The 18,746-nt window shown below is 33.2% G+C and overlaps 4 protein-coding genes across 4 annotated transcripts; 1 reads left to right on the top strand and 3 right to left on the bottom strand.

The window, feature by feature from the left end:
* Window positions 1-208: 208 nt before the first annotated feature.
* On the bottom strand, window positions 209-2,329 carry LOC106450359. The gene is made up of 7 exons (XM_013892009.3): window positions 2,212-2,329; window positions 1,754-2,064; window positions 1,467-1,620; window positions 1,232-1,388; window positions 841-1,029; window positions 485-754; window positions 209-403 (listed from the first exon to the last, which is right to left on the bottom strand). Exons 2-7 carry the CDS (start codon window positions 2,046-2,048, stop codon window positions 305-307), a joined length of 1,164 nt encoding a protein of 387 aa, XP_013747463.2. The 5' UTR covers window positions 2,049-2,064; window positions 2,212-2,329; the 3' UTR covers window positions 209-304.
* Window positions 2,330-2,402: 73 nt separating this feature from the next.
* LOC106449001 lies at window positions 2,403-3,616 on the bottom strand. Its single transcript, XM_013890809.3, has 3 exons — window positions 3,601-3,616; window positions 3,216-3,391; window positions 2,403-2,938 (listed from the first exon to the last, which is right to left on the bottom strand). The coding sequence occupies exons 1-3, from the start codon at window positions 3,614-3,616 to the stop codon at window positions 2,813-2,815; spliced, it is 318 nt and encodes a 105-aa protein (XP_013746263.2). The 3' UTR covers window positions 2,403-2,812.
* Window positions 3,617-4,628: 1,012 nt separating this feature from the next.
* On the top strand, window positions 4,629-6,737 carry LOC106447673 (probable WRKY transcription factor 33). The gene is made up of 4 exons (XM_013889648.3): window positions 4,629-4,999; window positions 5,073-5,698; window positions 5,777-5,938; window positions 6,101-6,737. The coding sequence occupies exons 1-4, from the start codon at window positions 4,766-4,768 to the stop codon at window positions 6,522-6,524; spliced, it is 1,446 nt and encodes a 481-aa protein (XP_013745102.2). The 5' UTR covers window positions 4,629-4,765; the 3' UTR covers window positions 6,525-6,737.
* On the bottom strand, window positions 6,688-7,911 carry LOC106447674 (CASP-like protein 4B1). The gene is made up of 3 exons (XM_013889649.3): window positions 7,432-7,911; window positions 7,229-7,352; window positions 6,688-7,057 (listed from the first exon to the last, which is right to left on the bottom strand). The coding sequence occupies exons 1-3, from the start codon at window positions 7,683-7,685 to the stop codon at window positions 6,866-6,868; spliced, it is 570 nt and encodes a 189-aa protein (XP_013745103.2). The 5' UTR covers window positions 7,686-7,911; the 3' UTR covers window positions 6,688-6,865.
* Between the last annotated feature and the right edge of the window lie 10,835 nt (window positions 7,912-18,746).

An 18,746-nucleotide genomic window follows, 5' to 3' on the forward strand; every position in this document is an offset into this window, starting at 1 on the left:
AAGGATTTGTTTGATTTCTTTTGTATCTTAATTGATATGAACAACCATTTAGGAGTGTAGAAATTTTTGTATATGGATGTTAACTAGCATACTATATACAGGTCATACTAATACAATGCAATCTTTGTTTGTAGTTTGAAACTGAATCATGCGTACATGAAATTAGGTGCAACAAACAAACAAATTCTGTTTATTTTTTTTTTTTTTCACACGCAAGTTCAACCCTTAACATTGTTATTGTACTAAAATCAGGAGAAAGTAAAAGAGAAAACCAATAGTATTAGCAACATCACACGCTTCTTAGTTACGTAAGAGAGGAGGCATCACAATGCATAAAGTCCCATATGGTTCCAAGAGTATCTCGAAGCATTTCAATAACACAACCCCTCTCAATATTCTGCTCCTGCAGACAAAAAATGTACTAATTAATCCCTATAAGTCTCACTTCCAAAAGATGCATCAATACAAAAGCATGATAATGTACCTGTAACTTAGTGTTGACATCTTTAAGTATCAAGGTCACCTCTCTCTTGACTGCTCCTGTTCCAGTCCTCTCATTGAATCTATCAGTCTCTCTCACTCTAAGGCTGAGAGTCTGGTTTTTGTAGATAGTAGCTCTAACGTGACAAACTTCAAATATTCTGTATCCATCTCCAGATGAAGCTTTACCAAGAGGCCACCTTAAACCGCCTTTCACATTTGGATCAACAGTTGCTGAATCCAGTAGCCCTTTAATATCACTTATCTCCTTCTCCTACCAACCAACCATAGAAAGATCACACACCATAAGTCCAAGAGAGGCTATATATCCAGTAAAGTAAATATCTAAATTCAACTCACAGTGAGAGCCGTCATTTTCCTTTTGGCAGCAAGCATCAGCCTCATGTCCAGGCTCTTATCAATGCATGACATATCAACAACCATATGCCATACAACATTAAGCTCAGCCTTGTACATACTGAGCCTTCCGTCTTCCTTAATGGTACACTTACAGTTGATTGTTTCAGTGGGGCGAGTACTATGAGATAACTGAGAATAAAAGCCAGATACAACAAATCATACACTAATGATGTTGATAGATGAAGTCTCACATCGGTAGTTAGAGAAATAATTAACTAATACATAAAGGGATATAGTCAATCTACGGTTTTAAGTTGGAAATCCATGATAAGTATGAATTTAATAACTAAATGACGTTCAAAGGATGCATCTAAGAAAACATAACAAGTACCTTCACAGTGTATGTTTCCTTCTCCAAGTCAACAGAGAATCCATGGTTTGGTACCACATTAGACATCATGTGTTGCAAGTTAGAAGTTGGGACATTTGTAGAGAACATCTTCTTAAAGTTTTTCTGTGAGAATTCAGCTAGAGGACCAGGTTTCCTCCTGTTTTTATGTTGTATATGTCAGAAAAAGAAAATTTTTGTACATAAAAAGATGTAGATCAGACCCTGAATCGCTTACTTGTAGAGGAGTATTTTACCAAACCTAGCAACCAATCTCAATACATGTTGATTCTCCTCTACTGAAGTCTTAGCTCGCTCATATGCCAACACAAGATCCTCTTCCACCTTCTCTGCTATTAACAGCCACTGTGTTCTCTCTTCTTGTTCACTCACTTCAGTTTGTGCATACACAGTGTTGTATGTTATAGCATTTAGATGACCATAGAACTAACAAAAATAGGCACTAGCTAGATGCTCAGACAAAAATACATAGCCAAATTCTAGATTCTACGTTAAGTCACAAACCTTTGTTGATGTCGTTGTTCATCAGTACCAAAGGCCTTTCTCCATTTACGCATTCGACAGAATCCGAGGAAAAGGGCACAAAATCAACAGATGCAGGAAACTCATCCTTGATTCCATTTGAACTAACAAGTAGCCATTTGGAAATGAAATTTTCTGAAAATGTAACACGGTTGATTTTATCGCTGCTACTCTTGAAGTCAAGGTTGTTCTTGAATTTTGTAACGAGAGAATCTGGAACAGGGGAGGGTCTGTTTGGATCCTTTGAGTGTCGCTTATGTGGAGGAATATAAGACATGTCTACACCTGAAAATCTGAAACTCAAGAAGAGAAACAAGATTTCAAGAACAATGATTCATCAGTAGAAATCACATTTTGAAAATTATAGAAACGACCACAAGATAGATCCAAAGAAGCGACAAGCTTAGAAGATCTTAAGGGAAGGAGAAGGAGAATCCTACCTTTCTTCCACCTCAATGCCTTGCCAATGTTTTCTGCAGAAAGTTCTTAGGAGAGTAAGTCATCTAACTCCAACAGACTTTTTGCCTTAACAATGGACTCATCGGTAAATTGTCTTGGTTTCGATGGCCATAATAGCACATGTCAATCTTTCTTTTAATGTTTCACTTGTACGGAATCATAATTTAAAAAAGAGCATTATAGGACCGGACCATGCAGTAAAAAGGCTGTGGAAACTAAAAGAGCAAAAAAAAATTTAGAAACATTAATGTACTAAAAACACAGCATCATGCAGTAAAAAAGGAAAGTGAAAAAATTCAACAGCATTAACAAATAATAGCTACTGCTTCCTTTTGTGGTATTTGGTCTTGGTTCTAATCCAAACCAAGATAATAGAAGAAGATAGCTTGGTTTCATGTGTAATAACATATCTTTCGTCCCCAATGTGCATCTACTGCATGTGTTGTTGTTTCTTTGCTACATTCAGGTTTTTCAAATACTGAAATTGCGGAGAAAAGTTAGCAACATCAATTCAAATACAATCAACATTACGAATACATTATAATTAGCAAAAAAAAAAACAGATTTAATCAGTAAAAAACATTAAGAAGATTGATGAAGCCTCTTCTTGGCGTTCTCTGCTTCATCAGTTGCTTCAACTTGCATTTTTGTCTCTGTTAAATGAGCTTCCGTAGCTTCTTGCTCGTTCTTGGCCGTCAACCTCTTTGTCTTCCATAACCAAAAAAATCAAGCATCCAAATATTTTACTCAAAACCAAAATAAAATGTTTTGAACATGTTCTAGCATTGACCATATGACAATACGAAACTACTAGAAGCTTTTTATGACACATGAATGTTTAAATGATTAATAAAAATATACTATAATAATATGAAGTACTTAATCAATTAAGCATTATACATGAGCTAACCAAACACGTCACATGATCATGGTTCAAGACCCATGAGTCTCTGAACCGCATGTTTCAGTGGCTTGAACCACGTACCTGGCCGACAAAAAAGGCTTTGACGTAGCTAAGCCCTTCATGAAACGTGACTGCCATGGATAAACAGCTCGTCTTCACCCTATCCATCAGAGACTCCGACGACCGTCGCGATGGCTTAGCCTCTTGCGTTGGGACCTTATTAACGCTGACGTTTATAGAGTGAGAGATTTTGAAATCTTAGGCTATACGAGATGTGTATCTCACTTGCTTTCCCTGTGCTAGAGATTGTTTAACTATAAATGATCCAGGAAGCAAACACAGCCACGTCTTTTGTACGTGTTAGCTGTAGAGACTATAGACGTGTATTAAAAGCAAGAGGCCTTTTATTTTACTCTTGGGCTTTTGGGCTCAAATTGTGGTCGGATCGGATTATATTGCAAGAGACTGATCACTTGATCCATCCACTCAGCACTAATTGTCAGTAGAGTTCACTAATGTTTTTATATATCCCTCAATGTCTCATCTCACTTTTTGATGTGCAAATGAAAAGTCCGAGGAAGATAACGTGAAGGGAGCTGAAGAGGAGCATCAAACAAAGAACTTCACTGACATAATAATCTACGTGCCTCTCACATAAGCGTTGCGCACAAGTTATCAAATCAATACTAAACACATTAATCTTGTTAAAGCACACAATGAATAAACAGTAATCTTTTTTTTTGAACAAATAATAAACAGTAATCAAAGGTGTTAAATGTTAATGAACGATTTTTTTTTGTAAAATTAATGAAAGTAATTAGTAAGTGATTAGTCACAATCCTAAGATCCTACTTGGTCCCACACTAGATACACTACTAGTAAGTGTTTAAATCATCATTTAAGTAATTGATAAACACATAAACCTACAAACTGTTTAAAAAAATTCTGAAAATAAAATGAATACAATTAAATAACGTTTGAGAGTTGGTACACGCAAATAGATTAGTTTGAAATCAAGTGGCCACACATGGATTTAATATAGACTTTAATTGGTTTTGCTAATCATATACTCCTAATTATTCACTCCTAATCTATACTGCTTTAAAGAAAGCGAGGACCTTGTCTACTACCTCCTACTAAAACAGTCAAAAAAAATTCCAAGATTCTCCAAAAATGTTTTACAAATCGAATTTTCATCCAAGTTAACTGAACAACAAAAAAGGGGGAAAAAAAAAAAAAGGGGAAAAAAAAAAAAAAAAAAAAAAACTGAACAACAAAAAATTTACACGAGGCAGTGAGAAAGGCATCCTAAAGAATGATGAAAGCAAGCCGCCTCGTTCAAAGTCAAGGCCACAAGGTCTGACCATCTCCATCTTCTAATCTTTTCAACGGTCAAACATTTTACACCTTCTCAGAAACTACACTTTATTTCATCTGTTCCATTAACAGAAAAATAAATAAATAGGAAAATTCACCAATCAGACTGTTCAATATGTTTTATATATTCAGACATAAACAAACAAATACATAACATCTCTTTTTCTTCGTCTTCGCTCCCCTTCTCCCGAGCTCTCCTAAGTAACCACTATCTATAAATATCTGAAACTAGTCTTTCATAAGTTATTTTATGTATGGCTGCTTCTTCTCTTCTTACTATGGACAATAACAGAACCAGACAAAACATGAATGGTTCTGTTAATTGGTCACAACAAACCGCAAGAGCATCACCAGCATCTTTGGAAGATCTTGAGATCCCACCAAAGTTCAGATCTTTTGCTCCTTCTTCAATTTCAACCTCTCCTTCCACTTGTTTCAGCCCCTCTGCTTTTCTAGACTCCCCTGCGTTTGTCTCCTCCTCTGCTAACGTAAGCCTCTCTCTGTTTTAAACTCTGTTCTTGATTCCAATTCTTGAAAATCATTCTTGATTCTGTTTTGTAGGTTCTTGCTTCCCCAACCACAGGAGCTCTGATCACAAACGAAAGTAACCATAAAAGTATAACTGAGGAAGAGAAGACTAACAAAAACAACAACAGCCTTAGCCTCTTTGATTTCTCATTTCAGACACAACCATCAGGACTTTCTGCTCCCACAACAACAACAAACAGTTCTGTCTTACAATGGAGCCAAACAGATACTCGTCCAAACAACAACACTCATCAAGCTGTACCTTACAATGGAAGGGAGCAAAGGAAAGGAGAGGATGGTTACAACTGGAGAAAGTACGGACAGAAACAGGTTAAAGGGAGTGAGAATCCCAGGAGTTACTACAAGTGTACTTTCCCAAGTTGTCCAACGAAGAAGAAAGTGGAGATGTCTTTGGATGGTCAGATCACAGAGATTGTGTATAAAGGAAGCCATAACCATCCGAAACCTCAGTCCACTAGAAGATCATCTTCTTCTTCTTCGACGTTTCACTCAGGTGGACTTGATCATCATGGTTCTTCTGATTCATTTGCTATTCAGCAAGAAGATAACACTACTTCTGGCTCGCTTGGAGACGATGAGTTATCGGTTATCAGCAGAGATGAAGAAGATTGTGGGAGTGAACCTGAAGCAAAGAGATGGTAAGATCATCGTCACTCTCTTTGACCAATCTTGAATAAGAAGGTTCTAACATGTTTGTGTTTTGTGTGTGTGTTCAGGAAAGGAGAGAACGAGACAAACGGTGGGAATGGTGATGGAAGCAAGACAGTGAGAGAGCCGAGGATTGTTGTGCAGACAACAAGTGACATAGACATTCTTGATGATGGTTATAGATGGAGAAAGTATGGTCAGAAAGTCGTCAAAGGGAACCCAAATCCAAGGTAAATAATAATAAAAGTTAATGTTCAAAAAATCTTTAGGGGATAAAGCGTAGTCGGCGCCTAGGCGCTGTCTATACCGATTTTTAAAACACTTACGCTTCTCCATAATCAAAACTTAAGTCTCTAAGAATATGACATTATATGTTTCTTTTGACTTAATAGGAGTTATTACAAGTGCACAACCACAGGTTGTCCAGTGAGAAAACATGTTGAGAGAGCATCAAATGATATGAGAGCGGTGATCACAACCTACGAAGGGAAACACAACCACGACGTACCTGCAGCTCGTGGTAGCGGTTACTCTACAAACAGACTGGCACAAGATCCTTCTTCAGCACCAATTAGACCAAATGCTATTGCTGGTCACTCTCATTACACTACTTCTTCTCAAGCACCATATACACTTCAGATGCTGCAGCACAACAACAACAACACTAACGCAGGGCCTTTTGGTTACGCTATGAACAACAATAACAACAACTTTCAAACGCAACAAAATAACTTTGTTGGTGGAGGGTTCTCTATAGCAAAAGAAGAACCAAACGAGGAGTCTTCCTCCTCGTTTTTCGATTCGTTTTTGTCCTGAAGACAAGGGTTTAACTACTTACTAGTGATCATGCTGATACTACTAAGACTATATAGTCCATAGAGAAAATTATTTCATTTGTTGTTTTTTTTTTCATGGCTCATGCGAGAGCTTACGCCTGTAATGTAATAATATCTTTAGTTTTTTCTTTGTACCATAGAAATAGAAAAAAAGTTATAAAACCAGTCAATAAATGTTCACATGTTTTCAATTCATACAATGTATCATCAAAGAGCATACACAGTCACAGACCCAACATAACAGGACGTAAAAGAATGAATGACATTTACACGTATGGCAAACATCAACACGGTATAAATAAACGACTGAAGCACATAGATTCAGATAAAAGAATGAGTGGAGAGTTTGTAACCGGAGAAGAGAGCAGAGAGAGCTAAAGAGACAAAGGCGAAGACAGCCATGCTGATAGCTGAAGCAGCAGAGTCAGTGAATATGTTATCTTGACCTTCTCTGAATCTGTTGGTTAATGGTATAGCAGATGATGCAGCTGATATGAGAAGATAAGCTACAATCTGAAATCACAAAGAAAGATTCGTTACAACATTTTTGCATCAGAAGATCAATAATATTTTTCTTATCAAAGTTTGAATAGTCTAGTCCTTGGTTTTCTAATGAGGCCTAAAGCATTCTTTTCTTACCACATCGCTTGGTTAAAAATCATAATTTTACATAGTCTTTCTTACCTGGTCTCCGGAGAAATCGACCAACATGGAAGTCCGACGATCGAAGAACTCTCTTTTCGAGAGATATACAAACGTTTGCCACGCAGTGTACACCGTTGAGATGATCGCAATCGCTAAAACATATCTGAGGAAACAAGAAAATTCAAAAAATAGAGTTTCATATTCATAGTCTATATAAATACACAGAATCAATAGAATCTCACTTGTACTCTTCATAGTCGTCGAAGTTTCTACCGTATCCATGTTTGTTAGAGACCATGATGATGAAAGCAAGGAGAGAGAACAGAAGACACAACCCTCTCGTGATCGGACACGCTTTCTTCACCAAATCCTCCCTCTTCCATCTCTGAGTAATCGCAGAAAACGACGACGTTCCCGACCCCTGCGTCGTCTCCGTCTTTGCCGCCGCCTCCACGTCGGAAGCTTCAACGGGATTCTGTTTGTCGGGATTCGTCATGCCGATTCGATCTCCAAAAAAAAACTTCTCGATCGGAATCGTTATGGTTTCACCTTCTTTAAATGCGAAGAATCGGGGGAAGGAATAACAAACTTGGAAGAAAAGTAAACTACAAATTCGGTTTTAGGACATGTAGTTAAGGTTGTCGGGGTCGTGTAATGGCGGGAGTGATTAAGGTAATTAATGTGGTTGACAGTTGTTTAAGTTAACCAGACGCGCAAAGTGTGGCGCACGGCGCGTGATAATACAATGCTTAGAAGTTAAATACGTGGCTTGCAGTTTGTTGATTGGTACAGACAGCGAAGTCTGGGGCTGTCATTGGTGGACTGAAATTATTTATTTATTTTGGGATTTATGACTTATATTTTATTGTTTTTAATAAACATTTTTAAAAGAAGAAAGCATTGAAACCATGTAAATTAAGTCGTTAAAGCTTGAATGATTATACGCTGAAGGTAATTTTTAAATGTTGTTTGTACTGAAAGTTTAATGTTATTAATTTGTAATACTATATTTTTGCTAAGATATCATTTGAGAAGACTGTTCCACCGGTTCAAGAATATAGTTTAGAAAGTTTATAGGATTTAAATAGATAAATAAATAATGATTTTTGGGTATAAAACATTTAATTAATTATATGGAGAAGTAGCACCCAAGTAAATGATTTTTGCAGCAAACATTGTTTTGTGGAATTATTTACTTTATTAACTCTCACAATATAATTATATATCAACCAAATTAATCCAAATTTTTATATATCAAAGTTTGATTGGAGAGTTTCAAGAAACATTTGGAGAATGTGTTTTTTGGTATGAAGAATATTGATCATTGTCATGTTAAGTAAATCAGAGGAGACGAATTGAGAAACACGTTTAAGAAAATCTAGTGTTATGTTAAACAATCAAAATAGAACAAAAGAATTCATCAATAAATTTTACTAAATAATTAGGAAGAGGTTTGTTTATGAGCACGAAACAAACTACTTTGATAAGTCCATTATTTAATATGTTATTTTGTGAAATTATGTCACATTTCATGTGTTAGATTTCTTTTTGCTAACTGATACATAAATATCTATGGCATTCTGATAAACCAATGATATATTTGTTCAATATCTTGTTGAATTTTATTTTATTGTTTTCATTAATTTTAATCATTTCCGCAATATGTAGAATATATCATTTACTCTCTTTTTGTAATATGTATAATCTCTAAGAAAAAAACAAATAGCAATTTATACTTTTTCGAAAATCTCCAAACAAGTTTTCAAAAGAAAATTACATTTTCAAAGTTACTAGTTAGAAAAAATTACATGTTTTTTTGTCATCGACACATAATACTAAGCAATTACTTTATGATGGAGTTAAGTTAGTTTCAAACTCACAACTGTTAATTAAGGTTAGCATGCACAATCGTTGAACAACTTATAGTTTAATAGAAAATAAGTCAATTCCTTAGTTTTAAAAGATTTAATGATGAATTAACCTCTTGTCATGGTTTTAGATATTGAACACAAGACCTTGACTAAGTCTACCACACATCCATAACATGATCAAAGTCAAATGATGAAAATCAATACTAAATATATGTTTCCTAAACCTTCTCTACTTATCATTTTTTAAGATATTGCAACCAATGATTTTTAGAACATTGGTATGCAATACGGTGATAAACATATAAATTACCCCTATTGACCATAACCATCACATTAAATTTGCTTAGTAGATATCACATAAAATTGCCGAACTACGAAAAATAAAAGTTATTCAAGTTCAATTCTTTTCAGATGATATGGTTTAAATTTGATTAATTATTCTCACCATTGTTTTTATTGTCATATGTTTTCTAAACTGACATGCATTCTACTATTGTTTTGAGCTAACAAACTCATGTTTATCTCATTGATATGTTGGTGAAACTAACAAAAAAGTAATATATAAAGATTCTAAGAAACCATATGAGATCTACAGATCCAAAAAATGACTGAAAGAATAAGAGTAGAAGTAATGCAACAAAAGTTTGATGGGCCAAAGAGTATGTAATGATAATTTCGTCTCAAATATCACTAGATCATGTGAAGAATCAAGTTTTCTTGTCATTTTAGACATCGATCGAAACTTGTCCTCCAACTCTCGATTCAATCACTTTTATGAATCGGTTTCTAAATTTTTGGTAAGTGAGTTTGCTTATGCTATAACCAAATTCTATTTTGTTTAAACAAAACACAATCAACCAAAAGTGTGTGGAATTGATAACAAAACCGGTTCCAATTTTATTTAAAACTAGGTGTTTTGCCCGCGATGCGGGCTTAAACATTTTCATAAATTTTTGAAAAGTTCTTTGTATACTATACTAGTTATATTGTATTTTCCAAAAAAGAATTCTTGCGATCAATTTAGTATCATCTATGCATTGTCTACTCTCGAATATATAAATATATATATATATATCTGAACAATTAAATATTAAAATATTTTAGTGGTATAATTTAAACTTGGGTCTCTAGTCAAAAAAAAAAACTTGTTTACAATTTATGTAAAGAATATTATTTTTCTGAATGAGCAAAGATTTAAGGATGATTATTGTTTTAAGAACATTAACTTGTTATTTCTGAACAATTAAATATTTAAATATTTTAGTGGTATAATTTAAACTTGAGTCTCTAGTTAAAAAATAAAACTTGTTTCCAATTTATGTAAAGAATATTTTTTTTGTGAATGAGCAAAAATTAAAGTATAGTTATTGGCAAATAAATGTGTTGAGAACTTTTTTTTTTTTTTTTTTTTGAGATTCTACTGCTATAATAGTTTAAGGGGTTTTGAAATATTACTAATTAATTGTTATTGATTCGAAGATTTTCAAATTTCATCAAAATTCTTTATTTATTTATGATAATAGTTTTTTTATTCTATTTTAACAAAATTTAACGTTATTAAAATATAATTTACCTTTTTTATTCATAAGATACAACTTTCAAAATATTTTGACAATTAAAATAGTGGATGTAAGATTTAAAATCCGCTATGTAATTTGTTATTTGAATATCACAACAACAAATTACATAGCGGTAGAGTTTAGGTTTTTTTAACTTTAAGTTTTGAGATTATTTTTTAGTTTTAGGATTGGCAGAGTTTTAGCGTTAGATGGAATTTGTGGTTAGGTTTAGGTAGGGTTTTAGGGTTAGGTTTAGGCAGGGTTTAGGGTTGGCAGGGTTTAGGGTTAGGTAGGGTTTAAGGTTAGAAAGGGTTTAGGGTTAGGTACGTTTTTTAGGGTTAGGCAGGGTTTAGGGTTAGAAAGGGTTTAGGGTTAAAAAGGGTTTAGGGTTAGGTAGGGTTTAGGGTTAGGTTTAGGCAGGGTTTAAGGTTGGCAAGGTTTAGGGTTAGGTAGGGTTTAGGGTTATGTACGTTTTTTAGGGTTAGGCAGGGTTTAGGATTAGAAAGGGTTTAGGGTTAGATAGAGTTTAAAGTTAAAAAGGGTTTAGGGTTAGGTAGGGTTTAAGGTTAAAAAGGGTTTAGGGTAGGTAGGGTTTAGGGTTAGGTAGGGTTGGGCTAGGTAGGGTTTAGGGTTAGGTAGGGTTTAGGGTTAGGTAGGGTGTAGGGTTATGTAGGGTTTAGGGTTAGGTAGGGTTTAGGGTTAGTAGGGTTTAGGGTTAGTAGGGTTTAGGGTTAGGTAGGGTTTAGGGTTAGTAGGGTTTAGGGTTATGTAGGGTTAGGGTTAGGTAGGGTTTAGAATTAGGTAGGGTATAGGGTTAGCATGGTTTAAGGTTAGAAAGGGTTTAGGGTTAGAAAGGGTTTAGCGTTAGGTAGGGTTTAGGGTTAGGCAGGGTTTAGGGTTAGGTAGGGTTTAGTGTTAGAAAGGGTTTAGGGTTAGGTAGGGTTTAGGGTTAGGTAGGGTTTAGAATTAGGTAGGGTTTAGGGTTAGGTAGGGTTTAGGGTTAGAAAGGGTTTAGGGTTAGTAGGGTTTAGGGTTAGATAGGTTTTAGGGTTAGGTAGGGTTTAGGGCTAGAATGGGTTTAGATTAGGTAGGGTTTAGGTTAGGTAGGGTTTAGGGTTAGGTAGGGTTAGGGTTAGGTAGAGTTTAGGGTTAGTAGGGTTTATGGTTAGGTAGGGTTTAGGGTTAGGATTAGGTAGGGTTTAGGGTTAGTTTTTAGGTAGGCTTTTAGGGTTAGGAAGGGTTTAGGGTTAGGTAGGGTTTAGGGTTAAATAGAGTTTAGAGTTAGGTAGGGTTTACGTTTAGGGTTAGGTAGGTTTACGGTTAGATAGGTTTAGGGTTTAGGTAGTATGAAGGGTTTAGGGATTAGGGTTAGGTTTATGTAGGGTTTAGGGTTAACGTCTAGGTTTAGGTAGGGTTAGGTAGGATTTAGGATTTAGGTAGTAGGAAATATTTAGCGTTTGATTTAGGTTGGGTTTATGGTTTGGTTTATAATAATGTTTAGGATTATAGGGTTAGGGTTTAAGGTTTGTTTGTTTTTTTGTTTATGCATTTAGTGCTTAGTTTTTCGGATAAAATTTTATATTAATATTATTGATTCATAATTTTTCTTAAAATATTAAAATTTTTAACGTGATTTTTAATATTCTTAAAACGAAGTATGTATTTTTTTATTAAGTTTTTTGTGACAATAAGTTGAATATATCTTAGATCACAAATCATAAATATTTTTAGTTTTATACATTTTGTTCTTCAAGTTATTGTTATTTTTATTTCCTTTTATACATTTCTCTTAATATTTATGTATGCATCCATAATATTTTTAAAAAAAGATTTTTCATTAACTAATGTATTTATTGTAGTTTTTAATATATTATAGTTTTCGTGCATTTGATTAAATTTTTTTGGCGTTGGTGATATTTGAAGTGGTTGAGAACCTGAATGGATATTTACTTTCATAAAGTTTTGGTGTATGTTTGAAAATAAAAATTTGTAAAGGCTTTTAAATCATATGAATATAATATTCAACACACTACTGTTGACTGTTTATATATTTAAAATTCTGAAGTAAGTAACTGCAAATTTGCTGAACTCATAGATTCGTTGCTACTTTATAAATTATCAGAGAATGAGGTACATATGGTAAAAATTGCGTTGATGATAATATAACGTCCATATCGTAATGTGTTTTTTTTTTTGTTTTATCTACTATGTATTAAGAAATAATTAACACATTCAATAATATTAAAGAGTAAAAAGTCTTCTCAATTGTTCATAGTATAAGCCCAAAGTTAAACTCAAGTCTAGCTAAATAAATAAAACCCACAGACACGTGTCGGTCTGTCAGAGAGTGACTTTTCACGTGGATAACTTAAGAGAGAGGCAAACATATTTTTATATATATATATATATATTACTAAAATAAATCTTAAAATAACTCAATATTATATTTTTAATTATATAATTAAAAAATTATTTGATTAATATTTAATTATATATGTTTTTAACATTTTACTAAAATACTTTTTCATATAACAATACAATATATATATATATATATAAATTATCGTTTTTAATTATAATTTTTAGATTTTGGATAATTCAATATTCTATTTTTAATTATATAATTAATAATTTTATTCAATTAATATTTAGTTATAGAATTTATGTTTTTAACTTTTTACTTAAAAACTTTTTCAGATAACAATACAATATATACAGAAGTTATCTTTTTTTTTTAATTATATTTTCAGACTTTGGATAATTCTTACTATTCTTAATAATAAGCAATTATCTAATCAAAATCAATTAAATTTTCGTTCTTATTTTTTAATTTATTTATACATTTTATTCATTAAGGGTATAAACGATATTAACCACTCTAACTTTCAACGTGAGAGCTTTATTGCAAAAATCTACTTTGCGTCGCAAATAATAGTATAGATGAGGCCCAATAACGGCCCAATACCAGAAACAGCAGTATATTTCATGTCCAAGATACTCGCGCGCCCATTCCATACGCTCCTTCCGCGACTGAACCCAAACGATCTCGTCTCTCTTCCCTCGAAAACTCTGAATACCCGACCCAATTCCCTCACCAGCGATCTCAGCTCCTCGCTTGATATCCCATGGCAGCTCACATGAAATGCCCCGAACTCCCTCGGCCATTGCACCAACGGATCCACACCGACCCTTCTCTCCTCGACGCCAATAGCCTGAAATCAATATCCGCTGGGATTATATGACGTGAACCGCAAGGTTCACCTCAGGAATGAGACTCAGGGAGCGTGAGGTCTGCAACCTTGATTGATCGCTTAATGATCACGGCCGGCGAGGATCTTGTTTGCTGCGGAAAAAGATCATCTGGCTCTACGGATGGGGAGACGGAGGAGGAGGTGGTGGATTCAATTAAGAGTCGTTCAATGGCTCCTGATTCGCATCAGAGCCATTGAATGATCATATATTCATATGGTTTTCTAACTTCTTTTCCGCTGCGAAGATTTGAATGTCAGATTGGAAAAAGGCTTTGAGAAGTTGAAGATGTTGCCAGCTTGGATTTGGGCTAACGTGTGGGCCGCGTTTGATTTTGACCCCGTCTACTTGTTCTGCTTCGAAGTTGCCAAATGATCTCAAGGACGAGACAAACCTGAGCTTTACTTCAAATGGGTTAGCTTTAGTGAAACCTGGTGTAAGAACCTTTGAATAAATTTGAAAGTATAAAACCTAAACCATATAAATAGCTATATTCGACTAAAAATAAGCATCGAAAGCAAACTATAGTTTTTTTACGGATAGCATTTATTAACTATTTGTTTTCTTAAAAAAATATTTGTTTTGAAAAAGAAAAAGAAAATCTTTGACATTTACATTACTGAATTCAAATATTGAACAAAATTTAGTCTATCAGTACTGAAAGAACAAAACCTCCTATTAATCAAATTTTCTTAAAATGTTTTTAGGTTGTTGAGTGTATCAGTGTATGGCAAGAAATAAATAATACAAAAGTAATATTGAAAATGTAAAAACATGTGATTGGATCAAATATTTTAATATTCACTTTCATATCTTCACTTTTAGTTGTATTAAAGATAATTAAGCCCCATAAACTACGATTTTCCAACAAAAAAGAATCATATATATGGAAAGAACAATATAACATGTAGCCCGACGTTGACATGAATGATCAAACATAACAGAAACAAACACTATAAAGTTAGTTGATAACAACCCCAACCTAATCGAAGGGTCGTTATTTCAAATAGATATGTATTACAAGGGTATATCATTATAGCTATTGGATGTCTCTGAGTTCCATCTTGTTTTCCTGGAGTGATTAAAATATATAAAACTCTGTACCAACCAAGTTTCGTTTTAAAAGTTTAAGATAAGTGGACCAACTAAGTTAACAAGTGTAAATTCTACATTTTTTACTTTGCAAAGAAAAGTTGATCACAAGTGTGGTGAGTGTGCATTATTGAAGTTGAAGGGCATGCATGTGATTATACACTAATTGGTTAGTCATAGCATCTTCCGTACGTTAGTAAGCTTCGCTAATGGTCCCCATTTGATTTTATAATTTGTCCCATGAGATTTTGGGCAATATATAAGATGACAAGTTACACTATCAACACGAATAGGAAGCAGAGCTATAGGAACTAGGAAGGATATTCTTGTATTAAACTTAATACATTGAAAACAGTTGTTTATTACAAACGATATAATTGTATGTAGGTTTGGCAATAGGGAGACATGGAACAAGTTTTGGTGACATCGAAGCTGTCGCTATCAAAGAAGATGTAATGAAAGTATCAAATAGCTTACTAACTCATATGTATGGGTCTGAGTAGACAATCCCACACCGCCGCTAATGATTTTGTTATTTCAAAATTCTTCACTTTATCGAAGATATTAACTTTTATGTTAGAGAATTGCAGCTAAAATGCCTTTAAGATGACACCATCATTGATTTTGTATCTTTTACATTATCAAAGAAATTTATATTTATAAAATGTAAATTGCAACTAGACGCCCTTAATCCCTTTCTACGATGTAATTATAATTATGATGTTTATCCTTATGTAAATATTGTGGAAAAGTTATCCAAATGATTTTTTCTGTAAATTTAATTCTTGTATATGTAAATTGATATTTTTTTGGTTAAGAAAATAAGAATAACTATATAAATATATTCCAATAAATAAAAGTGAAATTATTTTGTGACAGAGACCAAAACACGAAAGTAAGATATATGAACCCATATATCATATACGTAAAAACTAACGTATGTACATCTAATGATAAGTAAGATATATGATGATGGTGTCTATGGATGGTGGAGAATCTATACATCTAATATTCTAACAACCAACTCTCGTGATCTAGCCAAACTATCTAACATAATCATATTGCTCTAACTCTTGTTCTTGTTGGTTACATAAAGCAATAATTAGGCGAAAAGGGTTCAAAACCCTGTTGAGAATAAGTTTCACGGTTTTACCAAGAGACAAACCCATCAAATGATTTTCGAATTTTGTAACCAAGATATATCCAATACGATCAATCTAACTCTCGTTAATTAGTCTTGAGGAACTCAGAACGTCAACAAGTACATCAGCTGCAAGTACCATGTGTCAATCACACTTCTCATTTTCCTATGCACCGAACCAGAAAAAATCTTCTTCACTATCTATATGTTGGGAGAACGTGAAACACAAACTGCAAACATGTGTATCGATGATATACAATTATTAGTCTTAGATTTTTGTGAAACTAGTTCTTGACTGGAGTTTTATACATTCATTATTATACGAAGTTTAAACTAGGTGTAGCAATAGATAATAATAATTAAACCCAAGCATGGTTTATCTAAAGATGATATACATAGAGAGTTCCCAAAGCTTTTTACTTCTCCACTTTCATCATCGGTGGCATTCTCATCTGATAGGCCCTTGAGCATTTTAATCACACACACACACACATATATATATATAAAAGTTAACTGCTTCTTTTTGAGAAATATAGGTGATCATAACTGCTTTGTTGTCTCTCTTCATTGCCAGAATTGAACATCTAGCTATACATTTAGCGTTATCAAGTAAATCATATTGCCTAGCGTCTAACAAAATTTGGTTTAAAATGTATTAACTACAAGTCTTAATGAAACGAAGGAAGTAAACTATTGTCAAAAGTTATATTGGAAAGAAATATTCAAACACTAATCTAAAAGAGACGAATATAATTAAAGGCAAGAGTTGGCAAATATTTTATCCACCAAAGTGAAGTCATATTATATTTGATTTTTTACTATAAGTGTAAGCCTTTCTTATTTTTTTTGTCAAGCTTGCTATAAGTAGAAAATAAAGTATAAAGGAAACACTTTAGTTAATTCGTTCAGTGACTTCTGTCTAAGATAACTGTGTGGAAGTGTATATATATATTAAGAAGATAACACTTAACTCATGTCTATACATACATACGAAGAAACAGGTTCCGGGAAGAAAAAAATAGTCCTACACATACATACATATTTTTTAATGGAAAAGGCGAGTAAAATTGTAAAGTAATTGAGAATAATTATGGTGGACTAATGGAAGTGAACATAAATACGAGGGGAAGGAACATAAACATTCTCCTTCTCTCTCACACTCCCAGACACACACTCGTTCCAGTTTTCGTAGTTACTAACATATCTTTTTGTTAAGTGAAGTGTGATAAATATAATATACAAACATCAATATAAATGAGCATGTGCAGATCGAACATGAAAAGCAGTGAGTCTGGAGAGATTGTAAACGGAGAATGCGATGTTTCAACGTCCGTAAAAGAAGAAACTAGTGGCAACGCCAAATTCTCCGCTGGTCTCCGTCGCATCCCTTTCAACGAGGCTTGTTTCTATCTCCTTCTTGTTTACGTTTTCGTCCACAAAGTATTTTTTGATTAGGTTGGACAAGGCTTACTGTTTTTTCTTTACTAAGACAATGCTTACTGTTTGATTCATACTTCTCGTGTGTTTTCATTGGTGAAAACTAGTTTTCGTGATTCAAGATCTTATTCACATAATATAGATACGTTATCTACGTTTTTTATACTCTACATTTTCGGTCACATTTTCAGGTTTTGGGGTGTAAATTATATGGAATTCTTGGAACTTGATCTTAAACTGGACTGAATGCCTGTTTGACTGTTTAATACTGTTTTCAATGTTAATAGCAATTTAATGGAAAGTAATGTATCTCTTTTAGAATCAATTTGAAGAAAACTTCAATTTTTTCACTTAGTTAACAAGTATATTGTCATCCATTATATGTAACTATTGTCTATGTATATATGATGTATGAATGTGTGTGTGTTGATATTTATATATATGAATAAAGCGTCACTAGTATGATATGCATCCTCAGTTTCATAGACTGAGATAGATGCTTTGTTTTGGGGTTGTACTTACTTAGAAAAGTTTTCTATATATGTTTCCTCATTATATATATTTTTATTAGCTCATTTAGTTAGTACAAAGTACTTTATTATCTTATTAGTTCCGTTTTAAATATAATCTACTTACTTTTCATTTACTTTCTTGAAAACTCTTAACTTATTTTCTTTTTGATATCTCAATTATAGTTCATTATATTTTTATGATATATGAATTCCTTCTTAGACGATTTTATGATATCACAATTAAAGTTTTCTATATATGTTTCCTCATTATATATATTTTTCTTAGCTCATTTAGTTAGTACAAAGTACTTTATTATCTTATTAGTTCCATTTTAAATATAATCTACTTACTTTTCATTTACTTTTCTTGAAAACTCTTTAGTCATTTTTTTGATATCTCAATTATAGTTCATTTATTTTATGATATATGAATCCTTCTTAGACGATTTTGGGTTGTAAAGTATTGATATTTCTAGTGAAAATCATAAAATGAAGATATCTAAGCTGATTTGTTTTCCAAAAAGAAATAAAAGGTGCGTTTTTTAGAAACCATGATGACTTTTATTAAAAAAGATCCTAGAATGTGGTACAGTTAGTCATTAGCTGCTTTCTGTCACTATGTGATTTGATTATTCAGTTCTAAAAGTTATAGATTTATTTAACACTTTTTTCTCTTCTTTTGAACTTTCTCCTTCC

Source organism: Brassica napus, chromosome A4 (genome assembly GCF_020379485.1).
Source record: "Brassica napus cultivar Da-Ae chromosome A4, Da-Ae, whole genome shotgun sequence".
NCBI lineage: Eukaryota > Viridiplantae > Streptophyta > Magnoliopsida > Brassicales > Brassicaceae > Brassica > Brassica napus.

What these genes read in the sequence shown, in the direction of transcription:
- LOC106447673 (XM_013889648.3), top strand. Translation starts at nt 4,766, where the DNA reads ATGGCTGCTTCTTCTCTTCTTACTATGGACAATAACAGAACCAGACAA. An exon ending in TTGTCTCCTCCTCTGCTAAC is followed by an intron (nt 5,000 to 5,072) that starts GTAAGCCTCTCT and finishes TCTGTTTTGTAG; the next exon opens with GTTCTTGCTTCCCCAACCAC. An exon ending in AAAGGGAACCCAAATCCAAG is followed by an intron (nt 5,939 to 6,100) that starts GTAAATAATAAT and finishes TTGACTTAATAG; the next exon opens with GAGTTATTACAAGTGCACAA.
- LOC106450359 (XM_013892009.3), bottom strand. Translation starts at nt 2,048, where the DNA reads ATGTCTTATATTCCTCCACATAAGCGACACTCAAAGGATCCAAACAGA. An exon ending in AGGAAACATACACTGTGAAG is followed by an intron (nt 1,030 to 1,231) that starts GTACTTGTTATG and finishes TTTTATTCTCAG; the next exon opens with TTATCTCATAGTACTCGCCC. An exon ending in ATGTCAACACTAAGTTACAG is followed by an intron (nt 404 to 484) that starts GTACATTATCAT and finishes TTTTGTCTGCAG; the next exon opens with GAGCAGAATATTGAGAGGGG.
- LOC106449001 (XM_013890809.3), bottom strand. An exon ending in AAGCCTTTTTTGTCGGCCAG is followed by an intron (nt 2,939 to 3,215) that starts GTACGTGGTTCA and finishes TGGTTATGGAAG; the next exon opens with ACAAAGAGGTTGACGGCCAA.
- LOC106447674 (XM_013889649.3), bottom strand. Translation starts at nt 7,685, where the DNA reads ATGACGAATCCCGACAAACAGAATCCCGTTGAAGCTTCCGACGTGGAG. An exon ending in GACGACTATGAAGAGTACAA is followed by an intron (nt 7,353 to 7,431) that starts GTGAGATTCTAT and finishes TTGTTTCCTCAG; the next exon opens with ATATGTTTTAGCGATTGCGA. An exon ending in TCGATTTCTCCGGAGACCAG is followed by an intron (nt 7,058 to 7,228) that starts GTAAGAAAGACT and finishes TTGTGATTTCAG; the next exon opens with ATTGTAGCTTATCTTCTCAT.